General features: G+C 48.1%; 1 protein-coding gene across 2 annotated transcripts in view; it reads left to right on the top strand.

Annotated features, from left to right (window-relative positions):
- The first annotated feature begins 6,549 nt into the window (after positions 1–6,549).
- Positions 6,550–24,084, top strand: part of PITX1 (paired like homeodomain 1) — a 43,841-nt gene continuing 26,306 nt past the window's right edge. Inside the window, exons 1-2 of one of the 2 annotated variants that reach the window (XM_082211702.1) lie at positions 7,604–7,648; positions 10,598–10,651. In XM_082211702.1, the coding sequence (XP_082067828.1) occupies positions 10,606–10,651 (46 nt within the window). In that variant the 5' untranslated portion in view covers positions 7,604–7,648; positions 10,598–10,605. Of the gene's footprint in view, positions 7,649–10,597; positions 10,652–24,084 lie in introns of both variants that reach the window. The other variant, XM_082211701.1, reaches the window with a different exon arrangement.

The following is a 24,084-nucleotide window of genomic DNA, read 5'->3' as shown; positions in this document are numbered from 1 at the left end:
CTGACCATTAGGTCCAGTCTGGGGTTGCGGCGCTCATCTCACTTTACTGGCCGAGGGAGCCGGTGTACAGCATCTGGGTCATGTGGCCAACATGACTAAGCCGCTTCTGGTGAACCAGAGCAGCGCAGGGAAATGCCGTTTACCTTCCTGCCGAAGCGGTACCTATTTATCTACTTGCACTTGGGGGTGCTTTCGAACTGCTAGGTTGGCAGGAGCAGGGACCGAGCAACGGGAGCTCACCCCGTCGCAGGGATTCGAACCGCCGACCTTCTGATCGGCAAGTCCTAGGCTCTGTGGTTTAACCCACAACGCCACCCGCGTCCCTGGAATGGTAGACTTTGCTAAATTTCACACAAATGTCTCCCCACAGGCAGCAGGGCAGTACAGTTCCACCTGCATCACCTACTGGTTGGCATCCACCTGTCTCAAGAGACAATGGAGTATGCCTCCAGGGGTGAAGTTAAACAGCTGCATTAACAGCACTGAAGTGACCACTGCAAGACACAAGCCTGGGCAGTGTGTATGGAGGTCCTGTGCTGTCCAGATGACACGACACCCCCCCCCCAGCCTCGCTGATGTGGTCCAAAGGAAAGCAGAGCAATACGTTTGGCACCAGTTTGGCTACAGGAGTTGCCGGAAGGAGGCATACAAGGTGCCATCCAACCGCCTTAGGGAGTCCACTCCGGATTTGTGTAGGGCAGAGCTTTTCAACCTTTTTGAGTCCCTTGACCAACTACATTATCTCTGCGGCACCCCTGTGGGACTCAAGAGCGCAGTTATGTCACCCCTTGCCTGCAAAGCTGACAGCCTCTCACCTTTTTTCCAACACCTTCCCTTGTGAAGTATTCCCTCAGCCTCCTCTCCTCTCCCCTCACCTTGGGAGTCCTCTGAGCAGCTAATGCTGCCATCCCTGGTCTTTGAACTGCCCCCCCCCCCCGCTCAAGAGAGATACCTCCTAGAGGCACTATACACCTGTGGAGCTTATAGCCAGGGCTGCTGCAATAAACAGCTGTGCAAGCCTTTGGGAATCAGAGACATGAGAGAGCATCAGAGGAGGGAGGGAAGGAAAGAAGGCCAGTGTTGCCCACAGCACCTCATTCAAGGCACCCCAGAGTGCCATGGCACACTGGTTGAAAACCACTGGTGTAGGGTTTACTCCTTAGCCTTTTCTTCTCCTGAAGATGTCCCACAAGGCAGAGGAGGGTTAGGATCAGAGTTTTCCTTCTCTTAGATAAGCTACCTTCCCTGGTTGATAAGCCCCATCTGCCCCTCAGTTCCCTCTACAGCATGTGCAGAAACCACCTTCTCAATCCACCAGAGCCTGTCTTGGCATTCAGGGGAAGTCCCTAAATCACCCCTCCCCTAACACCCCATACACCCCGCATCACCTATACAAACTCTGAAATACAGGTGTGAGTTGGCTCTGAATATACCTGGAATTTTGCAACAGTAGAACTTCCTGTGAAGTGTACTTACAACTGACATCTTAGCAGGGATGAAGGGGAACTGAGCTAGACCACAGACCTCACTTGGAGGTCTCAACAATCATCTCAATCTAAGTAAAGAGTGAAGGAGAAGAGGTGGGAACATAGACTGTAATTATTGTTTTCTGCCTATCTTTCTGGGGTGTTTCTCTCCTGGTGGCTTTTCATTCTCACCACATTCCTGGGAATGCAGCCCACGCCAGGAAGTACCCCCTTCTCCTTTTCCATTTGGAGGATGTCTGTGTATGATCTATTTGAGGGGAGTTTAAAGAAGGGGGGCGGAATAAAAGAAGACTTCCTAATAACACTCTATTAAGCACTGATTTAGGGACAATCGCCTTTTACTCTCTTTAATTTCACATCCCCTTTAAAACAGCTGCCACAGTGCAATGGGGACTCCCAGCCAAACAGGAAACACATTATTAGTTGCCTGCATTAAACCAGTAAAATGCATTAATTTATGAGCTCCCCAATGAGTTTTTATGACCTTCATATCACCTTGTTGTATTGGGTAGGCTCTTGTGCCAAAATGTCTCACACACAGTGTGTGTGTGTGTGTGTGTGTGTGTGTGTGCGCGCGCGCGCGCGCACGCGCGCGTGCAGCCATCCCATATTAACCCCACCCTTCTAGCGCCTTTCAAAAGCTCAAGCAACCCATAAAATATTAACATTAATATTATCATACCATCTAAGAATCGGCTAATGCCTGGCATGTGAATTCCATTTACTCTTTCCCTGTTGAACAAACTGTGAGTGTGCAGTTGGACTGTTCCTCATTTAATGGTATTTATCTTTATGATCCTTTCCATATTGAATACTCTCATTTTGCTTTATATGCAGAACAAGAGGGAAGCTCAGGTGAGGTTTTCTCATGGACCTCCGTGATGTGCTTGAGAAACTCCAAAAGATGCCCTTTCTTACATGCAAACTGAAAAACTTACTCCCTCCTTGGGATATTAAGTGCCCAGGCAGCACTGAGTGCTTGAGAAGGAAGGAAGCAGGGACATTGTTAGAAAGTGGACGTGGGTGTCCAAGCCCTGTGTCCTTTCTGGTTTCGAATCTCCTGTCCTTCCTTTTAAAAAAACAACAACTTTGTTTAAAACATTTGCTTCTAGGTGGCTGATGAAATCCTAGCCACCCTTCTTCTTAATTTCCCAGAGGCCGCTACATATAAGAAACAGCATAAACAAACTATATGCAAATTTGTGAATATGAACCGAATCCTTTCAGTATCTAGCAACATCCTGGCTGGAAGAAGTGGCAAATTTGAGTACTGTGTACTGCTTCTACAGTCTTGGAGACTGTGATCAATATTAAATTAATGTATAAAGGGCACAACTTGTTAAGCCTATTATTTCTGGATCAAACTCTTCTCCTTCTGGATAAACAGGCTCCAAGGAGCAGCCATCTTTTTCCTAACCCATCAATTCTATACACCTGGAATGGAGAATGTACTCATTCTGCTCTCCTTAGTTATACAACGGTATTTTAAAGCTGTCCAGAATTGGAACCTGGCCAATTTTCCCCTTGCTGCGGCTGCACTGTAAGGAATTTTCCAGAAGTCCTGCTCATATTCTCCATAGGAAAGCACTGCCCAGTGATTGCATCATAACAGGACTCCCAGCTTAGCTAGGCCTTGGTTTATTTACCCTCTGAATTCCATAATGTATCTTGACCCAGTTCCGAGATTGTGTTTCACTGGAGCTGTATTCCACAATCAAAATGCAGAATTATAAGACAGCATGAAGCTGAGGGACATAGGAAGTTGCCTTATATCAAGTCACACCATTGGTCCATCTAGCTTAGTATTGTCCACACTGATTGGCAGTGGCTCTCTATTATTTCAGATGGGAGTCTTCCTCAGCCCTGTCAGGAGACAACAAGGATTGACTCTGGGACTTCTTACATGCACAGCTTGTGCTCTACTACTTTCCCCAAATGTGTACCCTTAGCTTTACACTAAATATGCCCCAGACCGTGCACTATAAATCTCTCCAAAATCTTCCTTAGAAATCTCTGCCACTCTAAAGGTGCAGTTCTCTTATTTGGAAGCAGCTCTCTTGCAAGCTCTAATGTCTAGACCTGATGGAAAGATGCAGTCATTAAGATATACATACAGATTATTTCAGAGACCAGAGTTCCCTGGGAATAGGGATTGTTAAAACCACTCTGGAAACTGTAGCTTGGGTGGGGGGTGAATAGGGGTCTCTTAACAAAGCTCAACACTCTCAACAAACTACAATTCCATGGAGTCTTTGGGGGAAGCCATGACTATTTAGTGTTATGATGCCACTGTGTAGTACAGATGGGGTCTGCCTCTCTTGTATCATAGTATCTCTCTACCACCTCTTTCTCGGAATTACTATTGAGTTAATGTACAGTATTACTTATTTCAGATAAAAGCCCTATCTTACTATATTAAAATAAGGAAGAAGCCCAGTTACACATACAGGCTTAATCCAATAATATTTACTTGGAAGTAACTCATGCATGTCTTCAATGGGACTTACTCCCAAGTAAATATGCACATTATAGCAGTCTTACTGTACAATCCTAGACATATCAACTCAAAAGCAAGTCCCATTGACATCAATGATGTTTACTCACAGGTAAGTGAACAGAGGATTGCAGCCTTCCGTTTTTTAGAACTAAATTAAACTAGGCCTTCATCCTAATTAAGCTTGGGCCTGCTTAACTAATTGATTTCAGTGGGTTTATGTGTACCTAACTCTGTGTTGGATTGTGCCTATGATGTGCACTAACTCCTACTTCTTTAAATGGGCCCACACTCCAATGTTTAGTATAGTCCAGTTTTTCCAATTTCAGTGAAGAGTGGATAGACTGCACCTAGCATGGCAGCCCCACTAATTTCAACAAGTCTGACTTTAAATCCATATTTTGTTGAACAGAGGGCAAAGAAGAATAGAAGTAACAGCACTAACGCTCTATTCTCCTGAAGCTTGCGTGGAAATAAATCCAGTTATGTCACTAGAGCCTGTCTCCACATAATGGATTCAGGGTTCTTAAATACAGGTATTTTAGTTTGCAATTAGTCCACGTAGACCACTACGAATTCTATGCTGTTGGGGGGGGGGAGCAGGGAATGAGAGAATTCCTAGATGCCAAAATCCAAGTTTGGGAAAAGTACTGCTTTGTGAGAATCCCAGCAGAGATTTAAAGTTACAAAATATGCAGCAAGTAAAGTGTGGAAATATAGGCTGTTAGACCTTTAAACTATGTCCTTTCAAGTACCGTAAGTTCCCTTCCAGCAGCATAGGAAAAGACCACACGTTTGGTAAGTTAAAAATTGGTTTATTTACAAACTCTTCAAATATCTGGTTCGTGTACTTTTCCATACATCAGTCAGAAAACTTGCACAGGCAGTAAAACTTAGCTTAGTTACAAAGTGGTAAAAATTCCTAGATTATTGGTATAGGAACTCAATAGTGGCTGGTGAGAGCCAAGCAGTTGAGCTGCAGCAACCAGTTCAAACCTCCTCACACAGTGAGTTTCTCAGGTAGACTAGGGGCAATAGGAATGAATACCTATTTCCTCCCAAGGTGAGGGGAAGTGACATAGCTATGCCTGGTGGGACTGCATACTCTATGGCATTAACCCCTTCGTGCATTAATTAGACTGGAGTATGTTGCTCGCTGGTTACCTCATTTTCTAAACATTTCTGCTGCCATGGCTTTCTGGAGGAATGCAGACATCATGGTTGACACAACAAATTTGGGGATAAGGGTGTGATTGTTTTTAATCCATTTTTAATTAAGTAGCTAGTGAAGGAAACTAGTCCACCCATAGTCCTAAACACATATACGCCAAGTCCTAAATTAAGGTTACCAGACGTCCCTGTTTCCCGAGGACAGTTCCTGGATTTACAAATCAGTCCCCATACAAAATCCATTGAAGTTGAAAAGTGTCCCCGAATTCACTGAAAAAAATCAGGTAACCTTATCCTAAATTCATCTTGCAGAGTTCAATGGCACTACTTCCTAGCAAGTATCTTGAAGACTGTAGTGTAATAATAATAATAATAATTTATTATTTATACCCTGCCCATCTGGCTGAGTTTCCCCAGCCACTCTGGGCAGCTCCCAATCAGTGTTAAAAACACTGTATATATTATGTATATATACTATGAACTGTGTGCATTATGAACTATGTGTTTTGATTGTAACCTGCCCTGGGGCCTAAGGTGAAAGGCAGGAAAATCATCATCATCATCTGCACTTAAAATGGTTTGGCTCAAAAACTGCATTGTGCACACCTGTTCTTAAGAATCAGATTTGTGATGAATCCAGGTTCTCAACTGCAACTTTTCTAAACCACTGCCCCCCACCACAACCCTGTTTTCCAAACAGGCCCCTAGCTCCTCTGCATCCCCCAATTCAGGAGGGTCAGTCTTGACTTGACCGAAGTTGCCTTCCCTTAAATCTCACGAGACCAGGATATGTGATTTATGTACAAAACCTAGAATCTAGTGGTTCTTTGTATCATCAGCTCCAAAAGGGGGGAGTGGAAGACTCTTAGGCTTAAAGCCATTTTGTCAAGGCAGGCTAAGCTCCCCCCACCAACCCCCTACCAACTTTACCATCATTCTTAAGCTGCCTCCATAAAGGAAAAGGGGAACAAGCTATAGTTCTCTTCACCACTGTCCCCTTCAACCCAGGAAATAGGGGAGGTTGGGCCAAGCCTGTGTAGAAGGAAGCTCTAATGTGTGCGATGGGTCATCCTCCCTAGCAAAGAGTTTAGGATTGCTGCCTTGGCCACAATGGGATGACCGAGAGCTTGCTTGCTCTTGCTTCAATAAGGAAACAGCAAGCTAGCAACACTTCTTACGCACCCCCACCAATCCACCACGCGGACCCCCACCGGCCTATTAGTCCTTTCTTCGGCTGTGTGTTGCTGTATCCTGTTATTCAGCGATTTAATAAAAGGCCTTGCTAACTTGAGAAACTGGAGGATTAGGCCTAGCAAGAGAAGGGAGTCCTGCTCCTGTAAATCCCCAGGCAAAGACCTTGTTATCCACTGCCAGGGTGAGGGTCTCCATAATAATCATCCCCTAGAAGGCAAGGAAAGAAAAAGGAAAAAGGAAATGTTAATGTTGTCTGTCGCTGGCCTTGGCGAGTAAGGAACGAGCAGGCGGCTGGGGGTGGGGGCTGCAAGGGGTGGAAGGGGGCAATTTGAGAGAAGGAAACGAAGGCAGCCAATTTGTAGGCCCTGTGCCTCATCAGGGCTGCTCGGGGCCTCCGCGTTTTGCTCCTGATTGGGGAAAGGGGAATAGGCGAGGGGGGGATCAAGGAGGCTTGCTGGAGGAGGGGGGCCGAATAACAAGCGATAAAGGAGGTCGCCTTTGCAAGGAGGAGGTCTTCTCTGCCAAAGCGTGGCGAGGCAGGGTCCCCAGCCAAAGGTGGGCCAACAAACCTGCCCTTCTCTTTCCAGGATCTCCTAGCTTTCGCTCTCTCCATATATATATATGTGTATATATATAAAGGCAGGGGGAGTTTTCTCCGTTGCCGCCTCCTGCCTCCTCGGCAACTGGCACCAGCCCTCTGCTAGGGCAGACACGCACCGGAAAGGGTGATCCCCTTCGGGAAGAGGGGGGTGGATTGGAAGGATCACGTTCTTCGAGGCCGCCGGCACTGCAGGAAGCGGGAGCCGGGGTCGGAGAGAGAAACCGAGGGCGCGGGGCAAGGTACACATACACGGCGGAAGGCTCAGCTCTCGTCTGGAGGGGTCTCTCTCTCCCTCCCCCCCCCCCACTCCTCGACCGTGTGTGCTGCTGGTGGGACCCTGGGTGACTGACGTCAGAAGGAGCCGGCGGGATCGCCGGGAGAAAACCTGCCAACCCCCCGGCGCCGGCTGCTCACAGCTCCCTGCTGGGCCCGGGGACCAGAGCAGGCGAGGGGCGGGAGGCGGAGGGCTGGTGCTGCTGGGCCGGAGCGCCCTGAAGGGAAGGAAGGAAGGGCCTCCCTCCGACGGCTTTCCGCGAAAGGCTTGGAGAGCGGAGTCGACATGGACCCTGGCAGGACGCTTAGAGCGCGCTGAGGAGGAGGAGGAGGCCGTCGCCCCGCCGCCGCTGCTATCCTAATTTTAGCAGCCCGTTCTCTGCTGGGATAACATACGAGGCGCTCCAGAAGACCGGGGCGCGAGCAAGGGTAAGCGCCTCGCTACTCGGGTCGCGGGGGCGGGCCGGTGTCGCCGGTTTGCGGATTCCACAGAGCTCCTGGTCTCGGAGTCTGTTGTAGTCCAAGGGGAGCTCGAAGCCTTCTCTCAGTCGTTTTGGGAGACTCGGGGAAGGCTTCCCCTTTGCCCCCGCCCCAAACCCCACGTTGTTTATATACCCCCTTGGTTCTCCTCCACCACCACTCTAGAGGGCAGTGCTTAAATCTGGAAAGGGGGCGGGGGGGGCGGAATCTGGAGTTCCTAACCCCACATCCAAGGGGATTTCTCTTGCGAATGAAAAAGCGAGTTATCTGCTGGCCCGCAGAACGATCCGTCCGGCGGAGTCGTCTTGACCGATCGCCCGTCGGGTTTTGTCAGCCTGGAGGGATCCTGTCGCTCGCCGGGCAACCCTGACCGGGCCCCGCCCTCTCTCTCCTTGGCTGCCTCGGCCTTTTTCCCCGTCGAAGTCGCCGCCGTCCCCGCGGCTTTCCTAATTGCAGCCTGGGCTTAGCCTTGAAGTTGCAAGTCCTTGACTTCTTTATACCTTGTATAAATTCTCGAGGGCTCCTGCGCTTCGTCAAATCTGACAAATATACCCGAAAATATAATTCCAAGGGGGTTACCTCATTTTGCATACTGCAAAGATGGAAATCAAACCAGAACTTCTTGCCAAGGGGAGACAGTTCTCGGGGCTGTCTAGTGTCAAGGCTGCAGGGGACAATTTCGTCTCCTGCGCGTTGTGGATCAGCATGACAAGAAACACGTCGGAACGTCGCTAATAAATGTTATATTTTTATGGAATTCGATTTTCTTTTTATAGCTGCAGCTACTTGATCCTGAAGTATTATTATAATATATATATGCAGTTGAAAAGGCTAACCTAATATTTCACAGGTGTATTTTTCTAGAGGTCATGTGACAAGAGCTTAAGGTCCAAATGATTTTTTCAGAGCGCTGATTTATCCGCCAGAACTCGAATAATTTGCCAAAAGTCTAGGAGGACTTTAGGAAGAACAAATAAAACTAAGAATGCATTACTCCAAAGAGAAATCAAGTAGGAAACCCGATGCCTTACAAAGACGATGTCTTTTTTTTTTTTAACATAAACCGAAATAACTGTTGGTTCTAGTTATTAAACTGCAAACAAACGGTTTAATAAAATAAATAGGAAATCAAACTGCCCACATTCAAAACCTAAATGGAAGCTATTTTATTAAACTGGAAATATCCATTTAAATAAAAATATATACACGATCAAAACTGTCCTGACTTAAATCCTAAATGAGATTTGTGTTATTGATAATGAAGCATGTACGTTCATTTCCCGTCCATGTACAGTAATTGCTGCCCTAGTTAAACGCTGAATATAATCCTTAGTTCCTCTTACTAGAAATTAGTTCCTTGGCTTTCTTTGCACTCCTTGCACAGCTTAAGGCAGACTACTTGAGTTTATGTAAGTTTCCGTAGTAAACCCTGGTATTAAAACATAGAAGAGGCTACATTATTTAAACAGAACTGACATCTAAGTATGTTTGTTCAGGACTTAAGTTTTACTTGGAAGTAAGTTCTATTTCTATCAAGGCTGATTACTTTTTAAAAAATAAATCAAAATCTGGGTGCCAGTCCCATAATCCAAACAACACTGGGGTTTAAAATGGATTGTAGAGTAAAATAAAAATAAATAAAACAATCAGTCAAGCATTTGTCAACAGTTGTTGCCTTTGTTGTGAATAAGGCAGTAGCACCATAAGAGAGAGAGAAGCTACCTGGTGTACACTTCTGTATATGTGTGTACACACATCTGTGCCAAGGTTCTGAATCTGTTCCTGTCTAATTTGAGGTTAGACTAATATCTTTGGTTTCTTTGCATGTTATCCACCCTGGCAATTCTTGTTACTATTTACAGTGAGGGGAGCCGGGAATAGATAGGTGTTGGTTGTGTAGTTTTCATTTTAATCTACACACACACACATTCCTGAGATATAGTCCTAAACATACCCTGGGAGATATATCCCATGGAACTTTCTTATGAGTAAACATATTAAGATTGAGTGGCAAACTACTTCTGTTTAATAGTTCCAGTCTGGATAATACAGTACTATGTGGACGGGTGAAATGTTCTTTTATTTGGCTTTTTAAAAAATTAATTGCTTGCTAAGATAAGAAAGCGCTCAGCTGCAAATTCCCATAGTTTCCTAATCTTGTGTTTTCGTACTCCCGTTGCCCCCAACACCCCGCCCCATTCGGAAAACCTCGATCAGGTACGAGGAGCCCTGGGGAGAATCGGAAAAACGGGATATTCAGCTTCTGTAGTTTTGAATTTGGGGTTGGCATCATGTCCAAGTCAGTAGGAAATCCACTCTTTGCTCTAGATTGCGCCAATGCAAGCCGACTCTGTATGTTTACTCGGAAGTAAATCGCACCGTGCTCAGAGGAACACAGAATAAGTGGGGAATAGGACTGCAGCCGCTCGCTTTATGAAATCTCCCTTTCCAGTGTGCGGGAAAGCAGCTTTTTGCTAAAATACAGCTTTCCAAGAGTGACTGTCAAACACTTGCCGCTGCCATTTGATTTTCTGTTTGGAGGGGAGCTATCTTAACATACCTTGGGACAGTAGAGCCGACTTCCCAATAAATCCCAGGCGTGATCCGCCAAACCTAATTCCTCCATTGATTTCCATTAAAGTGAGCTAAGCACGTGCCTAAACAGTGAAATCAGCGGGACCTAAGTGTCCCCTATTTGCAAGAGGTGGCTTGGGTATAGGCCCTTAAGAAAAGGCATTCAGCTGAAATATTGGATGTGGATTTTTCCATTAAAAAATAACAATCGTGGTTTTGGTATAAATCTTATCTGTTTCACCCTTCCAACATGCATGCATAGATACACACACATACGAGCATCCCCATGCGATTCATTTACGGTGTGTTTTGTTGTCTACACAGATTGTATTATGGAACTGGGTCTGCCCAAGAGTATCCCTCCCTATGTGGATTTAGGTAAGACAGTGTCTATTCGCTCGAGAAATTCGGAATAGCAGGGAAGCGGGGGAGGGGAGAGGGGGGGTCTTCCTGGGCATTAGGCTCCGCGTCGCTTTTAATACTCTAGTAAAGTCCATTGAGCCCTTTTTTAGTTGGGCGGATTTCTATAGGCACTAATTGAGGCGCGTTTCTTTTATTTACTCTTGCCTCGCTATCTCGAACTCTGCGTGTGCTGCTGATTAACTCGGCTCATTCTCCCCCCCCCCCCAAAAAAAGGACTTTAAGGGAATATTTGACTCTCACCCCCCATCAAGTTGCTACTAGTGTTAAGATAAAGCGGGATGTCTCCCCCCCCCCCCCAAATACAACTGCAAAGCCATCAATCTGAGCTATTTCTCTGCGACGTTGTTTGCTCTCTGGACCCCATGACTGCAGGGAAGATAATGGATGGAGCTGGCACACGCTGATAAGAACTTGGAAGTATAAAGTCCCATGGCTTTCTGACTTCCAGAGAAACATGTTCAAGGTGGAGATGTTGTTTGGGTGCTGCGATCCTGCAAGTACTTGATCCCAAGGGGGAGGGGGAATCCAGCGGGGGTTTCATCAGGGCCAATGTGTGCAGGATCGCCTTCTACGAGGCTCACTTTCCATAGAGTTTCGACTCGGGGGGAGTCAGTGAAAACTGTTTTATAATGATGATTAGATTTTAAAAAAAAAAACTCCTATAAAACTTTCTAGAGTGAATATACATACGGATCCGCAGCTAAACTCAGAACCAGAAAGGATTTTAGCCGATGTCGTGGTTAGCTCCGCTTAGCTGACTTGTGGCTTGCACTTGTCTGGGTTCTGTTTTTCTTAATGGGGGTTTTATCGGGCGCGGACGAAGTTCTTGAAACGTTTATAATTACCATTATTAAATATTGGTCGTTGACCGTTCTCCTCAGCAGAGTCACCGGGTTGTCAATTTAGCTGTGTTTAAAGGCATCTTGGGTTTGTTGGTTCTCCACAAAGGGTAATTATTTGTCTGATTTTTTGTCGTTTGAAACAGGAAACATTCCTGGCTGAGCACATTAAAAAGCCCCGTGCGTTATTAGAATACTTCAGCCTTTCAGGAAATGTCCGGTTTGGGGGGGGTGTTTCTCTCTCTCTCTCCCTCCCTCCCTCCCTCCATCCCTCCCTCCCTCCCTTCCTCACCAAGCAAAATACTGCCAGCAATTAAGAGGCTTGCTTGAATGAAACAAGGACAAGGAGGGGGGTGGAAATACATGTTGGAAACACAATCCCGAGTGGCTCCGATTGCAGCTTCTTTTCAGCTTGGGAAGGCTCCCTAACGAATGAGAGAGGCTAGTGGTTCCTGCGCTTTTGATTACACTGGATCAGAGGCATATTTTTTAATTCCGCCCTAAAGAAGAAGAAGAAGAAGGAAAAAAGCGCACCAAGTTCAGATGAAGAGATGCCCTGAGTAATATGAGCAGCCTGGTTAACAAACTCCCCTGCCCTTTTCCTCCATCAATTAATCTGAAAAGCATGTTCCCAGAGGGGGCGAGCTAAGGAACGATATTATAGTTCCTTATCCTGCCCCTCCGGACGCTTCCGAAACTTCCCCTCTCTCCTGCTCCGAAGATAGTCAGAGCTATTAAAGAAGACAGCAACCCGCAGCTCGTGGACTCCGGGGCCCCCCTAAGATCAATAGATCTGCTCTGGTGTAAGTGCCCAGCGCAGCCTAACAGGGAAATTAGATGCGCGTTTTCTTTCCCCCTGGAAAGCGAATCCTATTCCGTGTCTTCAACAGGCACAGGACCGGGCTGCAGCCGAAGTCGGAATGCAGCGCGTTCTACTGCAACGAAGCATCTCGATTTTGCAGCAATAAGGTCCCAGGCCAGCCAAGGAATGAGTGGTCACCTCGAAGTGCGACCTAGACCCGGGATTCGGAGCGCGTCGACTCAGAAGCCACTGAGTCGGGCGGGGTCCCTGCTACGTGCCTTCAGCCTCACGGTGTCCAAAATGGGATTCAATGTAATTGTCCCGAAACTGAAGTGCCAGGCTGTCACTCGTGTATTTCAGCCCCAAGGGCTGCTTCTTTTAGTAGAAACTGGAACTGTGGGACCTCTTTCCTTTTAAACGAATAGCAAGACAGACCACTATTGTCTACACCAAGGATGAGGAAACCGGTGGAACCTCCAGATGTCGCAGGAGTACAGCTGTCACCCTCCCCCTGGCTGTCTGGACCCCATCAACATCTGGAGGGCCAGAGGTTCCCCGTGGCTGGCCCGGCAGCGGCTCAGACAGGGGCCTTTCGCAGCCCTTGCCTGGCGATGGCGGGACTTGAACCCGGGGCTGCATGCAAAGCAGATGCTCTGCCCGCTCTTATTATCTGATACTTCTTCCCTCACGCGCTTTGCAATCATCTCCTTTTCTCTTCCTCCTGGAAACGTCCAGGATCAGGACGCAAGAGAGCCTCAGCATCCTAACAAGAGGCGGAGGCCCCCCGAGAGAGGCTCAGCCATTGCGCTCTGGGGGCCCTGCAGTCACCCGGGCGCGCCTTAGGCAGGCAGGCCGGCTGTCCCGGTGCCAAGCGGAAACCCAGCTCGCTTTGCTGTAGAGGGAGGGGAGAGGGGAGGGAAGGGCTTTTCTATCTTCCCAGCTTTGGGAAGCATGTTCAAGCGGCGGGTGGAGGGGAGCGGGAGAGATCAGCGGCGGTTCCGGCAGCCAGTTGCTGCTCTTCGAAAAAGCCTTGGGGTGTCATTTGTATCTGTCAGGGAAAATTAAGCTTTCTGTTTTTTAGCCCGCGTTTTTGTCAGCTCTCCCAACGTTTAGTTCAGGGCCGCTGCCTTATTATTAAAGTCCCATCATCTGTTTGGACAGTAATATATTAAAGACGTTGCATCTGCGCAGCGCGCGATGCCTCATCCTATTACAGTCAGAGCTCCACACGAGTCCACACACACGCACACTCTCTCTCAAATCCGTGCAGGTAGATCGCTGATATGGTGCTCCCACACTAGGTCCCAGTGCTGGCGAAAGAGTGCATTTGCCACGTCTGAAGAGAGAGGGTGGGCGGTGAGACAGAGAAAGTAGGTGGTCCTCGCCCATTTATTTAACTAATCTGGGTTTTCTAGCTTGAATTTATCCACTTCTGAAGCTTAAAGCTGGAATGTCACTTGAATAAATAGATCGCCCAGAGGCAAGTTTTGCAGACCAAGCTCCCGAGCAAATTCTTTTGTGTGGTTGTATGTCCCCCTTGCATTTTTTTAAAGGAGGGGAGTGGGATCCCGTCATGGGGCTAAAGGAGGGATTTTGCCCGAAGACAAGGATGACTGTGAATCAAATAGCAAGGCAAAGCCAGAAGGTGGGGGGTCATGCACAGCCCCCCACCTTTCATGGATTTCAATAACGCAGTGGTGGTAGTTGTGAGGGAGTTGCTGAACTCCACACAGCGGAGTGGATGTTGCTTGTTGGGCTGTACGTGTCAGGATACGCTTTGATCAGCGAGGAGATTAGTTTTTCTCTTCTTGTGCACCCCCAAGAGAGGGGGAAGTCCCTCAGTGCTTGGAGGGAGGAGGGCCTGTGGCTTATTGTTGTAGCCCCTGTAACTTTCCATTTCCTCCTCCTGGGCGACCCCCGCATGCCTGGGTTGGTCCTCGGACCTCTGGGACGCCTCTCCAAGCGCTGACTCTGCTTGGGCGCCGGTGTTGACCTGGCAGTGGTTTGTGTAAAGGGCCAGAAGTTGACCTCCAGTCCTGAGGGCCGCCATGCGCGAGGAAACCTACCAGCCTGCTTGTTCTCCCAACACACCCTTAATAAAAAGCAGCCTCGCGCTTAAGTGCGTAAACGTCGTCTAGCCATGTCAAGTGCCCACGGAGAGAGACTGTTTCTGGGGTCCTGAACCCCCCCCCCAAAAAAGTGCCTCTTTCTTCTTTCCCTTCTTGCTGCGATCGCTTCCCAAGCCCAAAGCGCGTTGCCCTCCGCTTTGCATTGGCACCTCCGTCGTCGGGGGTGTTTTTATGTTGGCAAACGGCTCAGGGAGCTGTTTTATTGTCCCGTGTAAAATAAAAGGCTCTATAAAACCTGCCTGGCTCTGGATGGCTGCCACGGTGGTGGACGCTAGGGGCAGCTGGAGCGGGGCAGGCGCCTTCTGCTCCTTCTCCGCCCTGGCTAAGGACAGACCAGCCGGCGAAGGATCCGCCTGCGGGGCCCAAAGGCCACGGGTCCGCTTCCAAGGACGGGGCCGGTGTGATTCCGGCCCCGTGGCATCCTCCGGGTCACCACAGGCACACCACCACCGCAGAGACAGGGTGGCGGGGCTGCAGGCCCAGTGCTGTTGGTGGAGGGCAGAGGCAGCTGAGCGGGCAGATCCGACGGCAACGCGGCACGATCACGCTTCTATAACGCTTTGGGCAAGTGGGAGAAAGAGGCCTGGAGGAGCCGCGCCCCTGGGACTCCCTTAGTCTCGGGGAGGCGCGCAGGGACTCGCGGCTTTAAGAAGAAGCAGGCTGCTTGCAAATCCTAAGAGCCGGCGCTCCGCCGCAAGGGTTCCCCTTCCCTAGGCTTCGATTTCAGCCTATATCTACGTCCCCATCCTTAAATGCATTTATTTCCCCCAATAAAGGCGTTGGGCATTGGTTCAGTCGGCTTTCGTGGGACTCGCGCCCTGAAGCGACCGAAACAAATGGTTTGGAAATACAGTAAGTCCCCGTGGAACTGGTTTTCGAGGATCAGTTATACCTCGCAGCACGTATGAGGTCGGGAATCGGAGAGCTGCCCCTTGGTTGGCGTGGCTCTGCAGTCCTCTCCAAAGCTAGCTGGGAATGAAGTCCCGCTTCACCCTCCCACGGGGACGGACTTCCAGATTTAAAAGGGCGCAAGATTTGGACCGACTTCGCTGATCTCCTTATGGAGCGCTCCTTGGCCGGGAAATGCAGGCAAATAATGATCCGCAGATAATGGGCGTCTGGAGCTGTCGCGGTGCTCGCATAAGTGTCTTTGTCTCCTGGGTTTGGTGGCGCGGGGTGCGGACTTCTCCCCCCCCCCACGCGGGACAGATTAAGTTTCAGTGCGCGCAATGGAGATTCTCGTGGCAATCCGTGGGGTTAGTTTCCTGCCTTTCGGGCTTCGGTGAGACGTGGCTGGCGCTCACCCTCCCCTGGGACGCAAGGTTTGACTGTGTGCTTTGCATTTGAGCGAGGAACTGCATTTAAACCACGCGGAGGTCTTCGTTGGCGATTTAAGGCTTTAATAATTGACTGATATTAGCTTTTGTCTGCTTTTTGTGAGTTCAACACGTACCAGTCGCGTCCCATCCCACGCCGTTAGTGCGCGCACCATTGAATGTTTCCCACCTCCCTCCTGGTTTCATTATTTGGGTTCCAGTGCTCTGAGCAGACAAACCAGTTAATCCGAATTCCTTGTGTACAAAGTGAATTGATCCCATGCACATTTACCTCGGAGTAAGCGCCGTTGAATTCAGTGAGACTTACTTCTGCATAAACAGACCTAGGATTGCGCTATTGGTAGGTTTCAAAGTCGAGGAGGATACAACCATTTAACCTCAAGCCAGCAGTGTGCTGTTTTACACTAATTTATGTAACTCTCAAATTAAAAAAAAATGCAGAAGCAGAAAGTATTCCCCCAAAACAGAATACAGTACTACTGATGCGAAGCTTAGAATAGCCCCCCGCCCCCCCCGCCCCAGTTATAGATGAGAGAACGGTTATATGTAAATGGACAAAAAATGAGGAAGACCAAGAAAGGGACACAGCTACGTCGATTCCTTTCTTACATTTCTTACAAGGTATACCCTTTCTGCATTGGAGGGGGTTGGACTATATGACACTTGGGTTCCTTCCAACTCTACGGTTCTTTGACCCTGAGATCAGGATAGACGCACAGTGAAGTCCTAAGAAAATGGGCTTACTTCGAAGTCAACATGCACAAGAGTGGTCTGTTAGGGGCCTGTCTAATACTCTCTTGGGAAAAATAGAGGACTCACAAGCGAGTCGTGTCCCATATTTTAAGATTATGAGTGCAATAGGAGAATAATTTATAACAGGTTTTTTCAGATTAGGTCATGGGCGTAGCCAGGATTTTTGTTGGAGGGGCGGGACTTGGTATGGGGGGGCAGGACTTTCGTTAGGGGGCAGAACCGACGTGATTGGTCAGTTGGTTAAATATTTCTATTGTTTTACTTGATCTAGGGGGCAATTGCCCGCCTGCCCCACCCTTGGCTGCACCCATGTAAACGCACAGGTAAAATAAAGACTGCTGTCCTTAAGGAGTAAATTAAGGAGTAGCTCAATACATTTAGGAAGGCTTACTCCTATGCAAATATCCATAATTTTAGAAGGCTTCTCTTCCTTTTGCGCAGTTGTCTTCCTGCTGGCAAAATGAAGATTGTAAGATCCTTGGGGCAGAAGCCCTTTATTTAGGTATTTATTTTGTTTGTCGCTCTGTAAAATCATTAAAAATAACAACCAAGCAAGCCTTAGTTTAAAAGTAAAAGGCGTGCCGTAATAGTGAACAGAATGATGTAGGCCAACTCAAGAGCAGCTTCTCCCTCCTCCCGCTCCTTCCAGCCATTTTCCGAGCTCCACCTTCTTGTGCAGATAGAACTTATCTCTCCTGACGAGATAGAAATGGCTATTGTTCTTGTTTGTTGTCTGGAAGAGGAGAATGGGCACATCATTCAACGCCACCCACAGTCTCATTGTCTTCTTGATAAAACAGTTACATATTTTCCTTAGAAATCTTGGGGCATATTTTGCTTTGGCAAGCAGCGCACATACAGCTGGTGAGTCTGAAATGAGGGGGCTCAAGTTGCCTAAATAATAATTTAAAAAAATGTTTCTCCCTAATTTCCTAACTCTCTGCTTCCTCCACGGGAGAGAGCACAGTCCCAAGTCAACCAACGTCCAAAAGTCTTCCTACGAGTTTTTTTGTCAGAACTTGCCATCCACGCGTACGTGTTTGTGTGCAATGAATTATACCATATTAAGGATACAATCCCGCTGGGAGAAAGTCCCATTAAACTCAGGGGGACTTACCTCTGAGTAGATATACATAGGCTTACCTTGTTATCCATTAACCAACTGTCCTCATTTGGAGACATATGCAACCAGAGCCTGTGCAATTTTTTAAAAAATGCGCGGATGTTAAGTCGCACTGAACCCAATGAAATTTACTCCCCAGTAACTGTCCATAAAGCATAACAATTTGGACAAGTTCTGTCGAGAGTTACGCATCCAGCCCGCCCCCCTTTCTCCTTTCTTGGCTGGAAGCGTTTCTTACGGAACCCAGTTGGTCTTGGCAATGTCTTGGGCAACCCAACGCAACGCAATACTCCTGCCGGGAAGGGAAACGCCCGACCAGGGCACAGGATTGCTTGCCGGAGTGAACCGGCTCAAGGACCAGTTCAAGTCCCATTTAAAGCCACCTGATTAACTTGCACGTGTGAATTCGTCAATCGATTGTATCAGCCAGCGATTGCTCTCAGCCCTGTTCCGGGCGCTTAGATTGTAGCCAGACCAAAATCTCACCCTTGAGCTTCATGCAGCCATCCAACGCTTTGCCCTACTGAAAGCACGATGGACTGACTGGAAATATCAGTCAGTTAAAATATTGCTTGCTAAATGTCTGAGGAAATAAGGAGTTTTTATTGTTTTAAAAAACACAAAATAATATCCATGTCGTCCTAGGAGCGTTTGTGGAGCTTGTGCGTCAGAAGACTGCCTAATATATAAACTAGTAGTTCATTATAATAGGCTTCTCCTTGGAATTTGAGAGGAAACGGTGTCACTTACTCTTTAACGATTTTCAATAATTTATCGGCGAAACATGAGTCTGTTTAGCGCTAATAAACCTGCAGAAAATCGAGGAGGGTGGGGGAGGCGGAATTCCACATTTTGCTGCCAGGTGGCTTTTAAGTGAAATCTAAGGGTTACTGTCCTGTGCAAAATACCCTGTTTAGTAATCAGCTCTATATTATAACTTAACTGGTTTATGGATCGGGCTGTACAAGATGGGCGGGGAAACTTTCTTTTAAAAGGAATCATCAAGTTTAAAAACACACACACACATCGTGGGCTGCTAGTTTGAACATTAGAAAACAACTGAGAAATTAGCCGTCGCAAAACGACCAAGCGGTGGAGGGAAATCGCCCAGTCTGAACATTCATGGGATCGAGTTAGACTTTATTGTAAAAACCCACAAATACATAGGCATACGGATCCAGAGCGCATAGGAGCTCCTGGACGTACAGATCCAGCTCAACAACTCTAGGTATTTTTCTTGTACACAGATAGGGGGCGGGGGTCAGGCGGGGAAGCCTATTTGCAACCTTCCACAATTCTGGCTCAGAACAGCTCCAAGCAGCGCCATCCGGAAACCCCAAACCGCGTTTTCACACGTACCACTTTTAAGCCACCGCGTCCCACCATTGGCATTTGAACTACTGTATACAAATACCTTTGCACCGTGTTTTTTAATTGATTGACGGCCAGGTAGGAAGCTTGATTTACAATCGCATTTCAGCCTTCTCGTGAGTGTGTTGTGATGAACTTTATGTCCCCAGCACATTTTTGTTCCCAGGGGAATGCAGGCATTTGGGAATAGCTTCTTGCGACGATTAAACCGCCCTGTAGGAACGAGGCTTGTATGTAGTAAAAAACGGTGCAGTCCCGTTGTCGCAAGACCATCAGACTGCGTCCCAACCACACATTCACTTGCATTTTCAGCCAAAGCAAACATGCTTGCAGCTTCGAAATTTAGGCTCAGATCCGGATTTATAGCCAGGTTTTAATTGGAGGAACTCCTTCTAGCCTGATCCCAGACTCGGGAAAGAAAACAAGTCGTGTAGAAGTTTACTGCGCAACCTTCTACATTTCACTGATAAAACAAGCCCCTTTGTGTTCAGAGGGACTTGCTCCCTAATAAATGCGTTTAAGGCCGCAGATTTGGGCCGCAATCCCTATACACCTTTTCCTGGGAGTAAGTCGCTTACCGAGCTCAATGGGACACTTCTGAGGAGGCGTGTGTAAGATGTCAGGCTCGGGATCCTGGTTCTGGATAGTATTGTTGCAGATGGGCCTCTGCAACCATTCTGACACCGGGACCCTCAACACATTAAAAGAAAACAGGTTTGTCGTTGTGGATTTACTTACTTCCACTTTAAGTGCCTTGACACTTTTCGTGAAAGGAAAGTTACCTGCCGCAGAAAAGGCCTTCAGATGTGTGGTCGGCGTGGGAAGCAAAGGGTTAATCGGTTCAGGGTAATTTCGGTCTTCAGTAGGAAGGTTGCTGGAATTCCTTGAACGCAAACAAACCTCAGACCTTTCAGGAAAGCGAGAGCTGGGCTGCACTGACCTTTTAAAGCGCGGCTCTGGCCCACAATCTGGTTCAATTCGGACTGGTTTGTTCGGTGTATGTCGCCTTGGCTGGAACTGCACAAGCCGAGTACTCCGGCTTAACGGTTTGGCTGGTCGGCTCCCCTGTGCAGGCCGCCCTTGCTGCTGTTTCCCCTAGTCACCAAATCTGGATTTAATAATCACGAGAGAGATAAGTGAGAACTGCACTGCTGCTGTTAACGCACAACCCTGCTTGCATCCCTGACTCAAATCCCATTTGCCTCTGGGAGGAAGACCCGCGCCGATTCCAACAGAATCTGCTTCCGCCCGATCAGAGTAAGGAACCCGTGTTGCCGTCAGGGCAGAGGTCTCGGGGCTCTAGAGGACTAGGATCCCACTCGGCGGAATCAGTAGCAGGGCCCTCAAATGCAGCCTGCCTGGCCTATCAAGTCAGGGAATTAAAACACTCTGCCATCTGGAAAAAAAACAGGAACCCCAAAACCGTTTAGGCTGCAATCCTGTACACTTCCCATTGAGTTCGGTGGAGTTTACTTCTGAAAAGTCATGTATGGAGTTTCACTGTCCACCCAGAGCCTGAAATTGCCTCGCTGCGCGATTGAGCTGAGCCAAGGCTAGAAAGATCCACGGTGTTCAATGACACGACTTCATATTGGACTTGACTGCTCTATCCCACACAAGTGATTTAGGATTGCGTCCCATGTCTTTCAGCGCGATCCTAAATCCGCTGAGTGGGCATAGGATTAATGTGGGGAATGGCAGGGCATCTGGTTTGCGTGCCGAAGAACCCAGGTTCAATTCTCCATATCTCCAGGTAGGGCTGCGGGAAACTCCCGTCTGAAATCCTGGAGAGCAGCTGCCAACTGGTGTAGATAATACTGAACCAGATAGTTCTCACCGTTTCCTGTGTTCTTGTTAGTCTTGAACTGAAATACAAGCAGGTGGACCTTCTCCCCCAGCCTCTCTCCGCCGGCCAGGTTGCTTTGCTCCAAGGCCCCCTCCTGCCGTCTTCATTCACCCTCTATAGTACACCCTCAATGATGTGCAGGCTCGCATCTCCGACACCTGCTTCCCATCTGTGCCCATCTTCCTCCTTTCTCCTGCGGGCTCACTCCCAACGTCTTGTCTCCTGTGTTCGGCCTTCCCAAGCCTCTTCGACCCCTTACGCTGGATATAGGCCCTGCATCCCTCGCCCCACCAGATCCTCCTAAAATGGACTCTCTGTTCTGTAGTTGTTCCCGAACAAGCCAACGACAACAAAACGGCTTCCAACGAAGCTTTTAAGGGTTGCCATATGTCCTCTATCCCCAGGACATGTCCTGTTTTTCATGGGTATGTAAAATGAGAGTCGTCATTGCGATCCATAGTTAAGAGTAGAAGTCGGCAAATGTGTCCTCTTTTTTGCTCTCCAAAATATGTGCATTGGAATGGCTCTTAGTTTATTTAAAAAATAATAATAATTTCGGGTGTTTTGATTGTTTTATGGTTTCTGTCTTTGCCGCCCTGAGCACCTTTAGGAGGGAGGGCGGAATATAAATGTAATAAATAAATCTATAATAACGTAAGAAAAAAACCCGGTTTAGCACTCTTTTCCACAAGGCGTCCAACGCATTCATAGGAGAATTTCCCCGCGGAAAATAGAGCCAGCCCCCTCAAGATGTCCTGACATAGGACGATCAGTGGACGCTATCGAGGGCGCCAAGTTGAGAGCCCTCGGGACCGGGATTAGTTCCAGCCTGTGACGTCATGCGCATGCATTAAAGGAGCTTGGTGACATCACCCTTCAGCTGCAGCTTCCAAATGATAGACACGTGGGGCAGAAAGAGCGTCTAATTAAATAAGAATTAAAAAATAACCTACTAGGATTAAAGAAGAAAACCCACTTTGAACATAAGTTTACCATGAATTGCGCGGCAAGATTAATTTAGCACAAACGTGCAATCTCTATATTTTACTGGCGAAATATTTGGAAGAGTGGGTAAGATGTTTCTTGTGGACTCAAATAAGAGCACTAACAACCAGACAGGTCTCTGTAAGGCCTTTATTTCTGAGATCCTACGTCCACACACGTTATATAGTCGCAACTCCAGATTGAAACGTATATCCTGCGTGGGTGTGCGTCCTTTGATGCGTCTGCTTTAAAAGGGAAAAAAGACAAAGCTATCAGAACCGTTTAACTAATGAAATCTTGCTCATCTGCCATCCTCTCCGTCCATTCCTCCATTTGAACCGGCCTTCTTCCGTCATACCGACTAGTATGAGTGGGAAAACATATTACAAGAGATAAGGTCTACTACTTCATTGGACCCCCTTACTTTATACAGATGAAATGGCATGGGAGAATACAGGTTATGGGCTGTATCCAACCAAGAGACATTAAAGTCAATGGAGGCAAATTAGTGGTGCTCATCCATAGTCTAGCAGGACTAGCACTGGTTGGCTGCAACAAATTTCCTTCTAGTGGGTTTACAAATTCGTAAAAGAGACGGCCACTTGAGGAAATCCTGTAATCCTATTCATGCTGACCTGGAAGAGAAATCCCAAGGAAACCAATGGGAATAGCTTCCCAAAAATGCTTAGGAATGCGTGTGAAACAAAGGCAGGACGTTTAAGCGAGCTTCCTCGCAAGCCCCATCGAAAGCTACGGACGGCCTCCAAAGCAAGGCAGACACATTTGGGATCGGCGGTCATGTTTTTAATAACGTGCGCCGCCTTTTACGACAACAACCCTGTAAGGTGGACCAATATCTCCATTTTCCCTATTGGCTAGAGATAACAAGAGTCGCTTGGTGAGATTCGAACCCGCCACCTCCTGGTTCCCAGCTCGGCCGCACCAAACTGCTCTTGGCTGGCGAGAGAGGCGAGACGGGTTGAGATCGACCGCGGTGACAATCGCAGGCTGCCTCGGTAGTTTTTCCACTCGGCTAAGGCTGCTAACCAACCGACGGCGGTTGTTTGGTTGTTTGGCTTGGAAGATCTCTCCAAGCCACAAACCCCGGAGGCTCCGCTGGGAGATTTCGTTGAAAGCCACGGGTGGGTCTCTCTCTCCTCTGTCTCTCTGCAATGGAAAAGGCTGGTGTAAGTTTTGACAGCTCAAAGAGGAGGGAAGCAGGAGCTCCGCTGGCACCAACCGGCGCCTCCGGATGCCCCTCCGCGCTCGGAAAAGATGACAGGCCGACACGGATCTATTTGAAAGGCGCCAGGAGGGGAGAGCGAGCGCCGGGGACCCTTTGGGTTGCAGAGTCGCACCAGCCACTTGGCAGAGCCCAGCGCTGGGTGCCACTCTTTTAAGGGGTCGAAGGTTTCATTCAGAGCCCTAGACCCCTATAAAAGAGCAGACGGGGGGACGACTAAACGCACCAATTAAAAATATCACTTTTACGCACTCGGAGATTCAATCCCATTGCCCCCGTTACGGCTGATCTGTGCCTATGGTCGTCTGTGTGGGGCGGGCCCACATCAAGGCAGCCCTCTTCCCACGTCCCCAAATATGCATCTGCACCCATCATTTGCTTGCAGTTGGGGGTTTTCAGACACCACCACGCCTTGTAGCTCACGCATCCAATTCCCTTCAGTGAAAAGAAATTGATAATTGGGGGTGAGGGGTTGCTTCTTTTGGAAACAAACCCCCTTAGTCCATGAGAACGTTTTCCTGGCCAGGAAAATCAGGCAGCCCCACTCGATCGTGAACATCGCTCCTTGAGAGTAAGCAACGTTGCATAGTGTAGTGTTCCAAATAAATGTCTCCCCCCCCCCCAGGAGGGCTGAGGTGTTAAGCAGATGCTATTTCCAAACTAGCAAAGAGTTTCATATCAAAGGGTCAGGCTGCAAAATGGGTCAGGGAGGAAGAGAACAGGATAGTTAGAAGTCGATGGATCTTCCTCTTGGCGTTCAAACATCCTGCAGAACTTTGCGTTCAAAGAGATGGTCCTGCAGTGGACTGTGGGGGCTGTACCTGTTCTGGTGGGACCAGTGCCCAGCCACTTTACAAGACTGCAATTCTCCAGGCCTCTTGGGACAGGCTATGATTTTGAAGCTGGTTTTAAATTGGCTGCAGGAGTGTCAACACTTAAAGGCAATTATGCCAGAAGACCC

Source organism: Podarcis vaucheri (genome assembly GCF_965113315.1).
Source record: "Podarcis vaucheri genome assembly, chromosome: 2".
Classification (NCBI taxonomy): domain Eukaryota; kingdom Metazoa; phylum Chordata; class Lepidosauria; order Squamata; family Lacertidae; genus Podarcis; species Podarcis vaucheri.
Note: the sequence above shows the minus strand (reverse complement) of the source record. Positions and strands in the feature narration are given on the sequence as shown.